The sequence below is a fragment of the Crocodylus siamensis genome, chromosome 2 (assembly GCF_052110815.1).
Source record: "Crocodylus siamensis isolate JL-2025a chromosome 2, ASM5211081v1, whole genome shotgun sequence".
In the NCBI taxonomy this organism is placed as follows: Eukaryota; Metazoa; Chordata; order Crocodylia; family Crocodylidae; genus Crocodylus; species Crocodylus siamensis.
Window position 1 is genome coordinate 200,421,625 of NC_143396.1, and position 13,204 is coordinate 200,434,828.

General features: G+C 45.6%; 1 protein-coding gene across 1 annotated transcript; it reads left to right on the forward strand.

The window, feature by feature from the left end:
• The first annotated feature begins 1,326 nt into the window (after positions 1–1,326).
• On the forward strand, positions 1,327–10,665 carry LOC149871590 (uncharacterized). The gene is made up of 2 exons (XM_090034946.1): positions 1,327–1,371; positions 9,112–10,665. Exon 2 carries the CDS (start codon positions 9,191–9,193, stop codon positions 10,364–10,366), a length of 1,176 nt encoding a protein of 391 aa, XP_089891072.1. The 5' UTR covers positions 1,327–1,371; positions 9,112–9,190; the 3' UTR covers positions 10,367–10,665.
• Positions 10,666–13,204: the final 2,539 nt, after the last annotated feature.

Here is a 13,204-nt window from a genome sequence, read left to right on the forward strand (position 1 = left end):
AGTGTATAGCCTGCAGTGTCCTCAACCTGGTTGTCCTGTAATTAATACTCAGTGAAAGAAAAAAAAGAAAAATCTTTTGTGGTGCCCATATGCAATGAGCAAGTACAGGTTTTGGCTAGACACATTTGAGCTAGTTTTAAACAAGAAACAGGGAAATTAACCTACACTGAACCCTATGCTAGGCTAGACTGGTATGCAGTCTAGGAAGTTTAAAGCAAGCTTGAGTATCTGTATACTACACTACAGCCCAGAGTGTAACCACCTCAGTTACCCATGACAAAAACTCATTATTATCTCACATTGGATAATCACGTCATTCTCAGGCCAGTAGTACCAGTGCTTCCAGTGGATTTACTTGCTCATGTATACCCATATAAAAATGTGACGCTGTTCACATTGATATAAATGAAAATGTTGCCACTGGTTTTCATGGAAATAAAATCATGCCATAAATCAAAGGAAAACCAGGAAGACAACTCCCCATTTCTAAAATGGGGAAGAACATATCTACCAACCTAAACTGTGACCTTGTATAGGTTCATTGGATAATATCTGCACATGATTTTTGAAAATGAAACACCGTATAGAAGTAAATCTGCCAAATAGTGTTGTTATTAATAGTAACCTGCACAGCCTGCAGCTAGAAATAACTGGTTAATTTTATCTCCTTGAACTGGATATGCAATCCATATGTTTTAATACCTAATAAAAACCACAGTTAGTTGCATGTTGTTTTAGCTGCTAATTTGTAATCCCATAAAGTTTAGTCATCATACCTCTTACAGTGCTTAGTAACGTTGCATACGCTTGTAGATAATGGACTAGCCAATTTAAAATGATCTTGATAAAATAATAAAATTTTAAATGGAGACGCAGTCTATATCACTCTTAGAATACATAGAGAACTGAATAACTGCAACCAGGGATATCTCCAGAGGGGTACTTCCTAGTTCCTAATCACTAATTAATTAAAATAGATAACACTATTTGATAATATCAGCATACTCAGAAACTAAGGTGCAATTCACCAAAAGCATATCCAGATAGCATTTTAAGTTGTTGGCAGTAGTCAGGCTTTCTTACATTTGTGAGATGATGCATAAAATTTCTTTTCAGGTGAGTACCCTAATTATTAAGCTAATGGTGATTCCTGTATAACTGAGAGGGGTTCTCTTCCCCTCTAATTTTGTACTGAAATTTCTTCTTTTTCAAAAGTGATGGATATGCTTCTGTGAAAAAAGTTTGGTTTTGGAAATCAACATTTTCTAATGAAAACCATTTCTTTTCCATCAATTTTCCAACCAGCTCTACTAGCACTAGTTCCTTATGGAGAGAAAAAAATGCAGTTGGAACTTGTGGGATGAATTTAAGGTAATGAAGGAACCAAGCTTTATGTTCAACATTTAGATTTCAAATATTTCCCCATGTTCAGGATTTTGGATCTGACATTTAAGTTTAATTTCATATCTAATTTAAAGCAATTGCATAAGAGAAGGGGCAGGTTCTTGGTGATAGTTTCAGAAATATTTTTCAGCTAGGATCCAATCATCCTCTCCCTTACACTTGTAAAAATCTGAACTAATGAAAAATTGGTAATAGCATGTACCAATCCCTTATTTATTTTTCTGAAACAGTAAAGCTTTGTCAATATTTATTGCAAAACTAGTCATAAAATTGAAGGGAAAAAGTTCACTGAAACTTTGTTTCATATTTTTCTTCTTTTTTTGACAAAATTTTCTAAAAGATTATAAAGTTGGCTAGATATATATTTCATGGAAAATATGTATTCCCTCTTGTCAAATCTGATGTTTGGCAAGTTTTCTTATCATCTTGAGTTGTACTTATAACCCAGCCTATTCCTAACAGCTTCCTTTATATTGAAAGAAAAATGTTTGAAATGTTCTTTGTCACTTCTGACAATCCGAATCAAAGAAAAAAGGGAAATGGAGTGGAAAACTTGGAAAGATGAAACCAAAATGGCCATCAGCAAGAAAACTAACTTGGAAGCTTTTGAGGCCAAAAAAATCTTTGTGAGAAGCAGCTAGAGATGTTTAAAAAATGAGGTCCGGGACCTGATCTGGGTCAGAATCTGATCTCTGTGTGAGGAGTCTTGCTGTGCTTGTTGGTATGGAAGGGACTAATTCAGGCATGAAAGAAGCATCTACATGAGTTCCTTATTTTATCCCCAAAATGCAAACCTGGAGAAAGTGTGGCAGAACTGATAGAAGATACCTTCCTATAAGCTCTGATTGATGTGGCTAGTATCAGAACAATAAGAGACTTTTTCTGAGGGAAACAAAATCATTCTGTTCCTTCATATGTGTCTTTTTAAATGTATTTTCCTAATATTACTGGCATTTGGAATGATCTTCCTAGAACCCAGCAAATTAAGGGACCTACCTTTGCATGAGGGTGATAAGCACTGGGAAAATTTTTAAACTGTAAGACTTGAGCTGCAACTACCAGCATATAATTATCTACCTGAAGGGGAGAGCTTTTTTGTGTTGAATAATATCAGTAGGACTTTTGTGGATGTAGAGTGCTAATCAATTTGAATAAATATACCATTTTCTGGCCCATACTGATTATTAAATCAATATTTTCATGAATCTGCAAAATTATGTATTTTCTGGAAAAAATGGAAATTCAGAGTCAACATACCCATTTGAACTTAGGCCGTGTGCAGATGAGTGTGGCCATGTGGTATGTGGTGCTGCAGAAGTATTTGTGGTGCTGCATACTGCACATTCAGATATTCTCCATGCTGCAAGGGTGCGCTGCCCATGCACACTCTGCTTCATTTTTTTCCATAGGTTTTTTAAAAGGAAAAGCAGCACATGCACCACTCAAAAGAAGAACCGGGTCCCCCGAGCCATGCTGCAGTTAGTGGCCAAGATCTGCGTGGCAGAATTGCCACTGCTGCAGCTCTGGGAGGCCCCCAGGACTCCACGTATGACAGCTGGGGCCAGCACAGTACTGGCACTAGCCTGCCCTACCCCACCCAGGGTAACTTGCCATGTGCCAAAGTCCATGTGGCATGGGCATTCCCCGGGGACAAGTAGTGGTAGTGCAAGGTGTGCCACTGCTACTTGTCCTCAGGGAACCAAATGTCCACGCTCATGTGGACATGTGTTGAGTTGCTATTCCTGTTGGAGATCTATCTAAGTTTCCTAGAGAAGTGTTCTGTAGTGAATGCTTGTAAGTGGGGAAATGTAGATATTGAGTGAGTTATGAAATGCCCAAGGTCCCAAATGCCTTAAGACCATAGAGTTGCATCCCCTGAACATGGCCCTTATTACTGCTGTCCAAAATACCTGAAACCAAATTCTATGTGTAATATCACAATGTAAGCAAGAGTGGAAATCGGATAGTGTAATGGATAAAATAGCATAACATGCACTGCTTTAAGATTAATTAAATGGCTTCTAAAATGTGAAAGTTATAGAATAAGAACAAGAATATATGTGGCACAGTAGGTCAGACCAATGGTCCATCTTTCCTAGTATCCTGTGTCTGACGGTGACAAGGGTGGATGCTTTATAGGGAGGTCATAAGAAAAGGGTGTTTCTAGGGTGATCCCCTGTCATAATCTCTTTGGCATCTACCATCATTGATTTAGAGATACCAGAGGATAAATCCTTGATTAACATTAAATGCAACTTGCAGGCATCTGTCATGGAAATTTTTTAAGTATGTGCTGCCAGCACAGAAGAGGTTAAACTGACATGCGCGGTTTGAAGCTGTGAGTGGAAATTTCCAAGGCTCACCCAGTCCTTGCCCCCTGGGTGACCTGCGGAGCTGTCAATCATTGTTGACCTACTTTCCCCACAGACGCATGCTCAGATTGTGTCAGCTCCTGACTGAGAGCATGCTCAGTCAGAACCTGACATGAGGTAATCGGACTAGAAATTTCTCTGCGGAGAGCACGCTGATTGGCTACTAAATTGATATAAAAGTTCTGTGAGCCCCTCCCTTGGGGTGGTGGTGTGTGGTGTGTGTGGTGGTGTGTGGGGAGATCGCGCGGACCAGAGACAGAGGCTGCTGCTGCAGGGACTGTTCTCTGAGTCAGGCTTCAGGGCCTATTGATCTCCTCCTTCGGTGGCTTATTGCTTATTGTACTACGGTTTTGACTACGTTCATCTGGCGTCCTGACTTACCTTTCGAACTGATTAACGGCTTACGATTTCGGATCACCCTCTGGACTTTGTTTAACCCGGTTCTGGATCATCGACCTCGGCTTTCTTCACCAACTACGACTCTGCTCATCCCTCCAACTGACGTCTCCGCTGCATCACCTTCTGGCTACTGACCTCGGCTTTTCTCATACGACCACCCGATTCGTCCATTGCTGTGGACTGGCGTCACGCGGTTCAACATCACCGTGTTACAGTTCGTTTTATTGTTTGTTTCGTTGTTTGTGATCCCCATTTATGAGCTGTTGACCAGCCCTGGGACTAGGTCTTCGGACTGAACCTCGTGGGCCAACAGACCCCTTTGTTGTTAATTGTTTGTTTGTGTTCCAACTGTAACTGAAGACCTTTCTGCCTACGCCTGAAGCGTAAGTCAAATAAATTCACCTGTTTTTCCTCAACCCGCTCCGAGTCCCTAACTCCAGACTCTACGCCGCTAATCCCACCTGTCCGTATCTAATTGCCACCCCGGCCCACCGTGACCTTGGGGCCCGATCCTTCGGTTTTCCCCGACATGGCGTCACGAACAGGATCAATGGGAGGCGTATTGGAGTCGGAGATTATAAGGAGTTGCCCATGGAGCAACCGAGTCCGGCAGACCATCGGTGCCGAGGACTTATGGGACCACATAGCATTCCATCAGGCCGCACCGGCTGAAGGAACTGTGAGCGGGTACCTGTCCCTCCGGGGAGAAAGTGGGGAAGAATGGGCCGTTCGGCTCACCCCAAGTGGACTGGGTTGCATTATCCAGGACCCTCGGGCCGTTTACCGCCCAAGGGGGGAGACCGGGACCGTAGCCCTGGCCCGTAAGAAACCTTCGGGCATGGCAACCTCAGGCCCGGATCGAGAATTTGCCCGGTGCATAAAGTATGTGAAGGAGGGTGGTGAGGATACCCCTCCTGACGGGTTTAACTGCCCGACCCTTGCCATCGGGTCTAGGGGGCATGAGCTCTTGGTCCAGCTACGAGAGTGCCTGGAGAAGGACGGCAGAAAAATAAAATGGTCGGGACCCCGGTGGAAGAAAGGCCGTATAATAAATGTGCTTTTCCGGGAGTATGTTGTCTTACTGAGGGAGCTAACTGACACTAGGGCCCAGCTCATGGCAGCAACCAGAGCTGTGACACAAAAATTGGCCGAGCGGCCATTACAAGATGGCACCGACCAAACTGTCAGCGCGCCAAAACCGATGCTGACGTCACGACGCCCAGCTCCACCCATCCCGAGCCCGCCTTCCGGAAAAATGCTGTCTATGGTTCCGCCCACCGAGAACCGGCCTCCCGCAACAGCGCCACCTGCTGTACGCAAGCCACCGCCTCCGTACGTCAGCCAGCGCCACCAGGAGGACGTACGCGAGAATTGCACCCAAACGGATAACGAAAACTGCAACAAAGTAATTAAGCACAGCATAGGAACGGAAACAACTGAAACAACAAGCGAAGATAAGACTAACAACGTAACCATAAGGAAATCAAGAGTAAGCACGAATACTATTGGAACCGATACGAATGATGTAACAAGAAGCTTAACGATTAAGACGAGTACCATCGGAACAAACACAAGCAACGGATTAATAGAAATGACTAAACCAGTAACCAAGATGAATTATACAAACGAAACCATAAGTGCTGATGAAACTGAGAATGACTTCATAAGAGTAACACGAAATAAACCAAGCCAACAACACAACGATTACACCGAAGAATTAGTGTCTGCTTTTCCCATTGCAGTTCAAAAATGGGTAACTGATCCTCAGGGTCAGACAAGACAGACCATCACGACACGAACCAGAACGCGCTCTGAGATGAATGAGTTGAAAAAGGAAACCGGCATACGAAATGATGAAACACCGATTGCCTGGTTGGGGCGTTTAGTAGCAGAAGCAGGGAGTGAGACCATCAATCAAGATGAAGCCTTGCAGCTCGTGCGCAATTCAGCTTGGAGCCGAGCTAAAGTAGTGGACCCGGTGCCAGTGCTGGCAAATTATTATTGGCCAATACCCATTCCAGCTCTGGTTACTGAGGCACTTCAGAGAAAGATTCATACGTGGCATGAGGGACATGCAGGCCATATGAGTGCTACCGCGCTGGTGTATACAGTGATCGGAGCCTCATACGCCATGTGGAACCCAGCCCACCAAGCTCTAAATCTGACACCTGCTCAGGTGCAGGGGGCATGGCCTCACAGATATGTATTATCATCTGGAGACGTACCCTGTCTGCAAGAAGCGGTTGATGCAGCCACGGAAATATACGGAGGAAGTCAAAGTATAACAGCAAGGCTCTTGCTAAGTACATCAGTAAACGGACCCGTAATCCATACCCTGGGTCAACTCGATCAGCTGAGAGGGGCGATGGAAAGATCGAAGCCCCAAAAGAGTGTACATTCTGTGGAGGAAAGGGAATGGGAATCAAAATGTGCTTACTCAGTGGAAAATCCTGTCAACCACTCAAGAGGGGGTGACAGAAGGGAATATCCCCGAAAGCAACCCCGAGTTTCACCCACAACTCCGAAAAAGTATTATACCCGAACCTCTTCACCTCCACAGCAAAGAGCCCGAGCAAGCTATTCACCGCCGCAGAGAACCCCTCTAGAAAGAGCCATGTTTGGGTTCCTTCTAGACAAGTCGGGCCTAAGTAAGGAACAACTGAGAGCCCTAAGAGATGAGGGACAGCGAGCTCTCGCCAGAGCTCTAGGGTTTGTTGAGAAGACCAAGCCAAAAAACGAGTGATCGCCATCGGCGTAAGTCCGGCGATCGATGGCTTGACCGGCTCAGAAAGGCGACAAACGGACTCAAAACTCGGAGTAACACAAAGCGAACGTAAGCGAGACGAACCTAAACCGAACTCAAACGAGGAAACGATTAACGCATTGAAACGAAGCGAACTTAAACGTGATGAAGCAAAACTAAGCGGACAAACCGAACTGAAACGGCGTAACCCAGAACGAAACGAACCAAAGCGTAACGAATCTACACGAAGCGAAACTCAACGAAGCGAATCCAAACGACGAAATGAAAAAAACGAAGTAAAGCGAAGAACACAAACCGAACTTGAAGAAACCGTGATAACCGAACCAAAGCGTACCAAAACGAAACAAAGTCTGAAGCGTAACGAAACCACACGAAACGAATCGAAACAAAACCAAGAAAACCCAAGCATATCGAATATGAAACTTACTGTAACAGAGACTGTTTTGACTGAAGGAATGCATGGAAGTACGAGGATCTACCGCCGCCCCCGATCATTGACACAACACTACACCTCACATTGTACGGAACAACCCAGCCGGCTTGGATGGCGTCGGATGGTTCCACCCGTGAAGGCGGGAAGTATGGTTTTTATTGTCATCCATGCTGCATACACGATATCAAACCCGGCTGTGAGTCAGCCCAACGTAATGAACTCCTGGGATTCCATGCAGTTACACAGCACTGCTTAGAAAACCACGACGCGACTCTCCCTGTCCCAATCATCGCTATTGATTCTCATTACATCTACGAGATAATAACTGGTACGACTAATCCGACTGAACACCTTGACATTTGGGAAGACACATACCGACTGTTGTCGCAGTTCACGATCCTACCACTAGTCCGCCACACACGTTCCCATAGGAATGACACCGACCCGGTACACGCTACAATCGATGAGTTGCTACGACCAGTACCTAATGATGAAGTACTCCCCCTAGACGATACGAGCGAACCCAGGCCACGACTAGTAACTAATGATGAAGTACTCCCCCTAGATGATACGAGCGAACCCTCGCCACGACTAGTACCTAATGATGAAGTGTTCCCCTTAGACGATACGAGCGAACCCAGGCCACGACTAGTAACTAATGATGAAGTATTCACCCTAGACGAAACGAGCGAACCCATTTGTATTGACCCCTACCTCACTTGGTTGCACGAGCGATGGAGTCATCCAGGCCCCAAGGCATGCTACTCCCGATGGCGTGAGACCATAGTAGAAAAGCCACAGTATGGCTTACATCGTGACTGGAGGCGCGTAGTCCAAGCCTGCGCAGCCTGTGCAAAGGAGAAAGTACATCCAACGAGGAGCACACAAGGAGCCCTCGCAAAAGAAAATTTCAACCCAGGTCAAACCTGGCAAGTCGACCTTTTTGGGCCATTACCTGGAGCCTCAGTCCCAAATAAGGGGCTACTCGTTATTGATCTCGGCTCTCGGCTAATGACCGTCGTACCCCTTCGGAAGTCCCACGCCGCAGCAGTTACTACAGCCTTAACCGCCGTCTTCGCGATGTGGCAAGTTCCCACCACAATACAATCGGATGGTGGGCCACCTTTTACATCGAACACTGTCGAAAAATTCGCTAGGTCATATAACATCACATGGCATCATCATCTTCCTTACCATCCCCAGTCCAATGGGGTTGTGGAACGGGCCATAGGACTTTATAAAGAAGCGCTCCGAGTAACGGGAAATGGGAGTTATCGAAATTGGACAGTCCGTAATCATGAGATCCTAATTAATCTGAATGCGACCAAACCCTTGTGGGAACAATCTACGGAAAAACCAGTCGAACCATGGGAGAAGAAATTTGCAGACAACGAGTTAGTGTGGGTCTCCCTTCCAGACCATAACCATCGCCATCCTAAAGTTTTGCAAGGCGTAATACAATCTGCAGAGAGCTATCCGAACACCTACTTGGTCACCCTTACAGATAGCGGACGGACCATACTCACCCACCACAACTGGCTATCGAGACGCTCTAATACAGAAACGATTCTACCACAAGACGTTAACCATACCAATGATACTACTTAAAGTCACAGCTCCTGTCCTCCCAGCAAGGGGGCAACTGTTTGTCCCTTATTAAGTGCTGGAAGGTACAGGAGAAAGAGGTCTATAGGAAAAAAGGACACGTTCTGTTGTTTTGTTTATGTTTGTCGTTTCAGGTTATCGGATCATTCCTCAGAGGATTTGAGAGGAGCCTGGAAATTAGAGTGACAACTTAAATCAGACAAGGCTACAAAGATGCCAAGAAGACAAAAGGACTTTGGAGTACTCTGGGTTTTGATGTGTTGTAAATATGTTATTTTTGTATCTACGGTATCGATCTCAGATTCTGAGCGGTCTCAAAATTCGGTTCTGTACTTGTTGTCAATGTGGGCTAATGCCACGGGAGACGACGAGAATGGTGAGGGATTGACCGCGTGTCTTAAAATCCCTCTGTCCGTAGAGGATTCGGTCCTCATCCCATATTCAGTACCGTTTGACATCGAAACATGGTTTACCAAGGTCTCAGAAAGTGGGGAGAATGTTATCAATATCTCTGTCCCCTTGATGGGAGGAGGCTATATTCTGACTAGTTACACTTGGCCCCGTGGATTTAATCTCACCACTCTCTCGCTAATCACTCGACCACCTCGTGAGGAGTGCTGGGAAAGGGAAGCTCCATGCGCTTGTTCCACTATCCCATGGGGGATACACCCCGAAGGTGAGGATTGGTCTCGACCAGACATGTCGCTAAAGTGGGACCCCCGCTCAATTATCCCACCTTGGCACCTCACCCTCGTTCCCAGGGGAAGGAAAACTTCCGACCCTGAGGTCGTCCTCTCACCCCTCGTAAAGCCTACTCCCTTGGTGGTGTGGAACGAATCATTAACAATCGATCTAACTCAGCCAGGCCCCAGGGGAAACAATTCATTGTTTAGTTTTTATTACCCCATATTACGAGCAGTGTTAGTAAGTGCTCTCTGCCATGGTGTGGAACAACCCATTAGACAATCCGGCCCCCCGGAAAGGACTAGGCATGCTTTTCCTGCCCCAGGTCGATGCTCTGAATTGAGTACACCAGCACCTTTGGGAATGGTATGGGCATGCTCGGACGGGCGATTGTACACCACCCTACCAGCTACATTATCAGGTGTACAGTGTTTCTTGAGTTCGATTTTATTTTGTCCACCCCTACAGGCTTCCACGGCACACCCGCCGAGTCCCCTTGTGTCACACCGAGATAAAAGATCTCGCACTCCGGTGTGGAGTTCTTTATCATTTTTATTCGTGTTCTTAGTTATCGTTCTTATTGTTAGTTGTATTTCTAAGATTCTGACACGGAAGGTTTCAGCTTTGTCTGTACACGTGTATTCCATCGTTCCCTCTCCCGATAAGTTTCGGAACGACGACAACACCGAGGGGGAGGAGGTATAATTCGGCCTTCTAGCTTCTGTGCTGACAGCAAGGGGGCATGTCATGGAAATTTTTTAAGTATGTGCTGCCAGCACAGAAGAGGTTAAACTGACATGCGCGGTTTGAAGCTGTGAGTGGAAATTTCCAAGGCTCACCCAGTCCTTGCCCCCTGGGTGACCTGCGGAGCTGTCAATCATTGTTGACCTACTTTCCCCACAGACGCATGCTCAGATTGTGTCAGCTCCTGACTGAGAGCATGCTCAGTCAGAACCTGACATGAGGTAATCGGACTAGAAATTTCTCTGCGGAGAGCACGCTGATTGGCTACTAAATTGATATAAAAGTTCTGTGAGCCCCTCCCTTGGGGTGGTGGTGTGTGGTGTGTGTGGTGGTGTGTGGGGAGATCGCGCGGACCAGAGACAGAGGCTGCTGCTGCAGGGACTGTTCTCTGAGTCAGGCTTCAGGGCCTATTGATCTCCTCCTTCGGTGGCTTATTGCTTATTGTACTACGGTTTTGACTACGTTCATCTGGCGTCCTGACTTACCTTTCGAACTGATTAACGGCTTACGATTTTGGATCACCCTCTGGACTTTGTTTAACCCGGTTCTGGATCATCGACCTCGGCTTTCTTCACCAACTACGACTCTGCTCATCCCTCCAACTGACGTCTCCGCTGCATCACCTTCTGGCTACTGACCTCGGCTTTTCTCATACGACCACCCGATTCGTCCATTGCTGTGGACTGGCGTCACGCGGTTCAACATCACCGTGTTACAGTTCGTTTTATTGTTTGTTTCGTTGTTTGTGATCCCCATTTATGAGCTGTTGACCAGCCCTGGGACTAGGTCTTCGGACTGAACCTCGTGGGCCAACAGACCCCTTTGTTGTTAATTGTTTGTTTGTGTTCCAACTGTAACTGAAGACCTTTCTGCCTACGCCTGAAGCGTAAGTCAAATAAATTCACCTGTTTTTCCTCAACCCGCTCCGAGTCCCTAACTCCAGACTCTACGCCGCTAATCCCACCTGTCCGTATCTAATTGCCACCCCGGCCCACCGTGACCTTGGGGCCCGATCCTTCGGTTTTCCCCGACAGCATCAAGGCATGTGAGTTGCTTTACTTTACACATTCTTCCTCATTGCTAGTTTATCTTAGTCAGTGATGACAAAAATGGTTGTGCATGTATATTACACCTCAAGTGACCATATGTCCCGTTTTAAACACCTGTCTCAGGTGTCCTGTTTCTTCAAATCAATGTTTTCATCCCATTTTCAGACGCCCAGATTAAGTGTCTAATCTCTTCAGTCTTCCATGCCAGTAATGCACTTGACTCTATACCCCCGATCTCTCTCCTGCTCACTAGCGTATTCCTCTGAGACCTGAGCTCAGAATCAGCAAATCATGGTGAAAGTTGGGAGAGGGGCAGAAGAGCCTGTCCTGTTTTGAGGTTCAAGACATTTAGTTGTAAACTGTTTTGTGTAAGTGGCAAAATAGTGGAATTGGAGCTAATGTGTCATTGCATTTGCAAATGTATGTACTCATATGCTTGGGGACCAGAAGGAAATATGGTAGGAGGGCAGCTACCAGGATAAAGAAACTCCCTTTTTTATTGCGTGTTCTACTCCCTGTAACCCCCAATAAACGCAATACTACCCATTTGTATTCTTAGGGCATGTCCAGATGAAAGGGGGTGTGCAGTACGTGATGCCACAGAACACCGCATATGCCACACATGCAGGCATTCCCCACGCAGCTAATTTGCAGCACAGGGGAGGGAGGGGAAAGATTTGACACTGGAAGATCCCAGTGTCAAAAAAACTTGCACTAGAAAAAAGTGGGACAGCACACATGGTGGCAGTGTGCACTGCATGAAACTGGAGCCTGGCTGGCCACAGAGCTCCCTCACTGCTGAACTCCAGGTAAGGCCGGTGGGGCCAGTTCAGCCCAAGTATTGGCTCCAACTTCCCCTGCCCCACTCAGGGCAAATGGCTATATGCCAGAGCACGTGTGCACCAGCATTCCCCCAAGACAAGTAGTAGCAGCACAATTATATGCTGCTGCCATTTGTCCCTGGGGAAAAGCCTGTGCATGCTCATCTGGATGTTCCCTTTGTTGCTGTTCTTGCTGCAGAACTGCCTAAGGTTCCTAGAGCACCGTGTTTTGTAGTGAATACTTGTAAGTGGCGAAATATCAATATTAATTGAGTTAGGACATGCCCCTTTGAATCCAGCAAGGCTATGGAGTTACATCCCTTGAACACGGCCCTTATTTCTGCTGTCCAAAATACCTGAAAGGAAAGTAATACAAATGACTTGTGGTACAAACAAAACTTATGTGTTGTTCTTTTCACCTTATTAGAGCTAAACAGATATTTCCTAATAAATAACTGGAGGTTCACACTGTCTCCATGAACCGAGCAGCACGTTGTAACCTATGTTTTCCGAAACACAGCGACAGCAAATTGTGGTCTGCTAGTTGGGTGGATTTGCTTCATGTGATGAATAGAAGGAGACATTTTTTGCAAAATGATTTGATAGTTTCTTGTAACGACACAGGAACTGGTCCCTAATTCAGTACTTGGATGCCCTCGATTTGTCATTCCAAATTGCTTTAGACTGTCAGTTTCAGACAGAGCTTGAAGAAATAGGGATACTTTGATAAAGCTGTATGTCTCTGGCAGATATTGATTAAAATAAATGTTCCCTATTATGTAAAGCTAGACCATTTTGTTAGGAAGTGATTCTCTGGGGAGCTTAGCTACACTGGGTGTATTTTATCATTACATTTAGGAAGATACAAACTTAAAATGTTACAGTAGTTTAGTTAGAAAGAATCATTAACAACATTACATTTCATTATC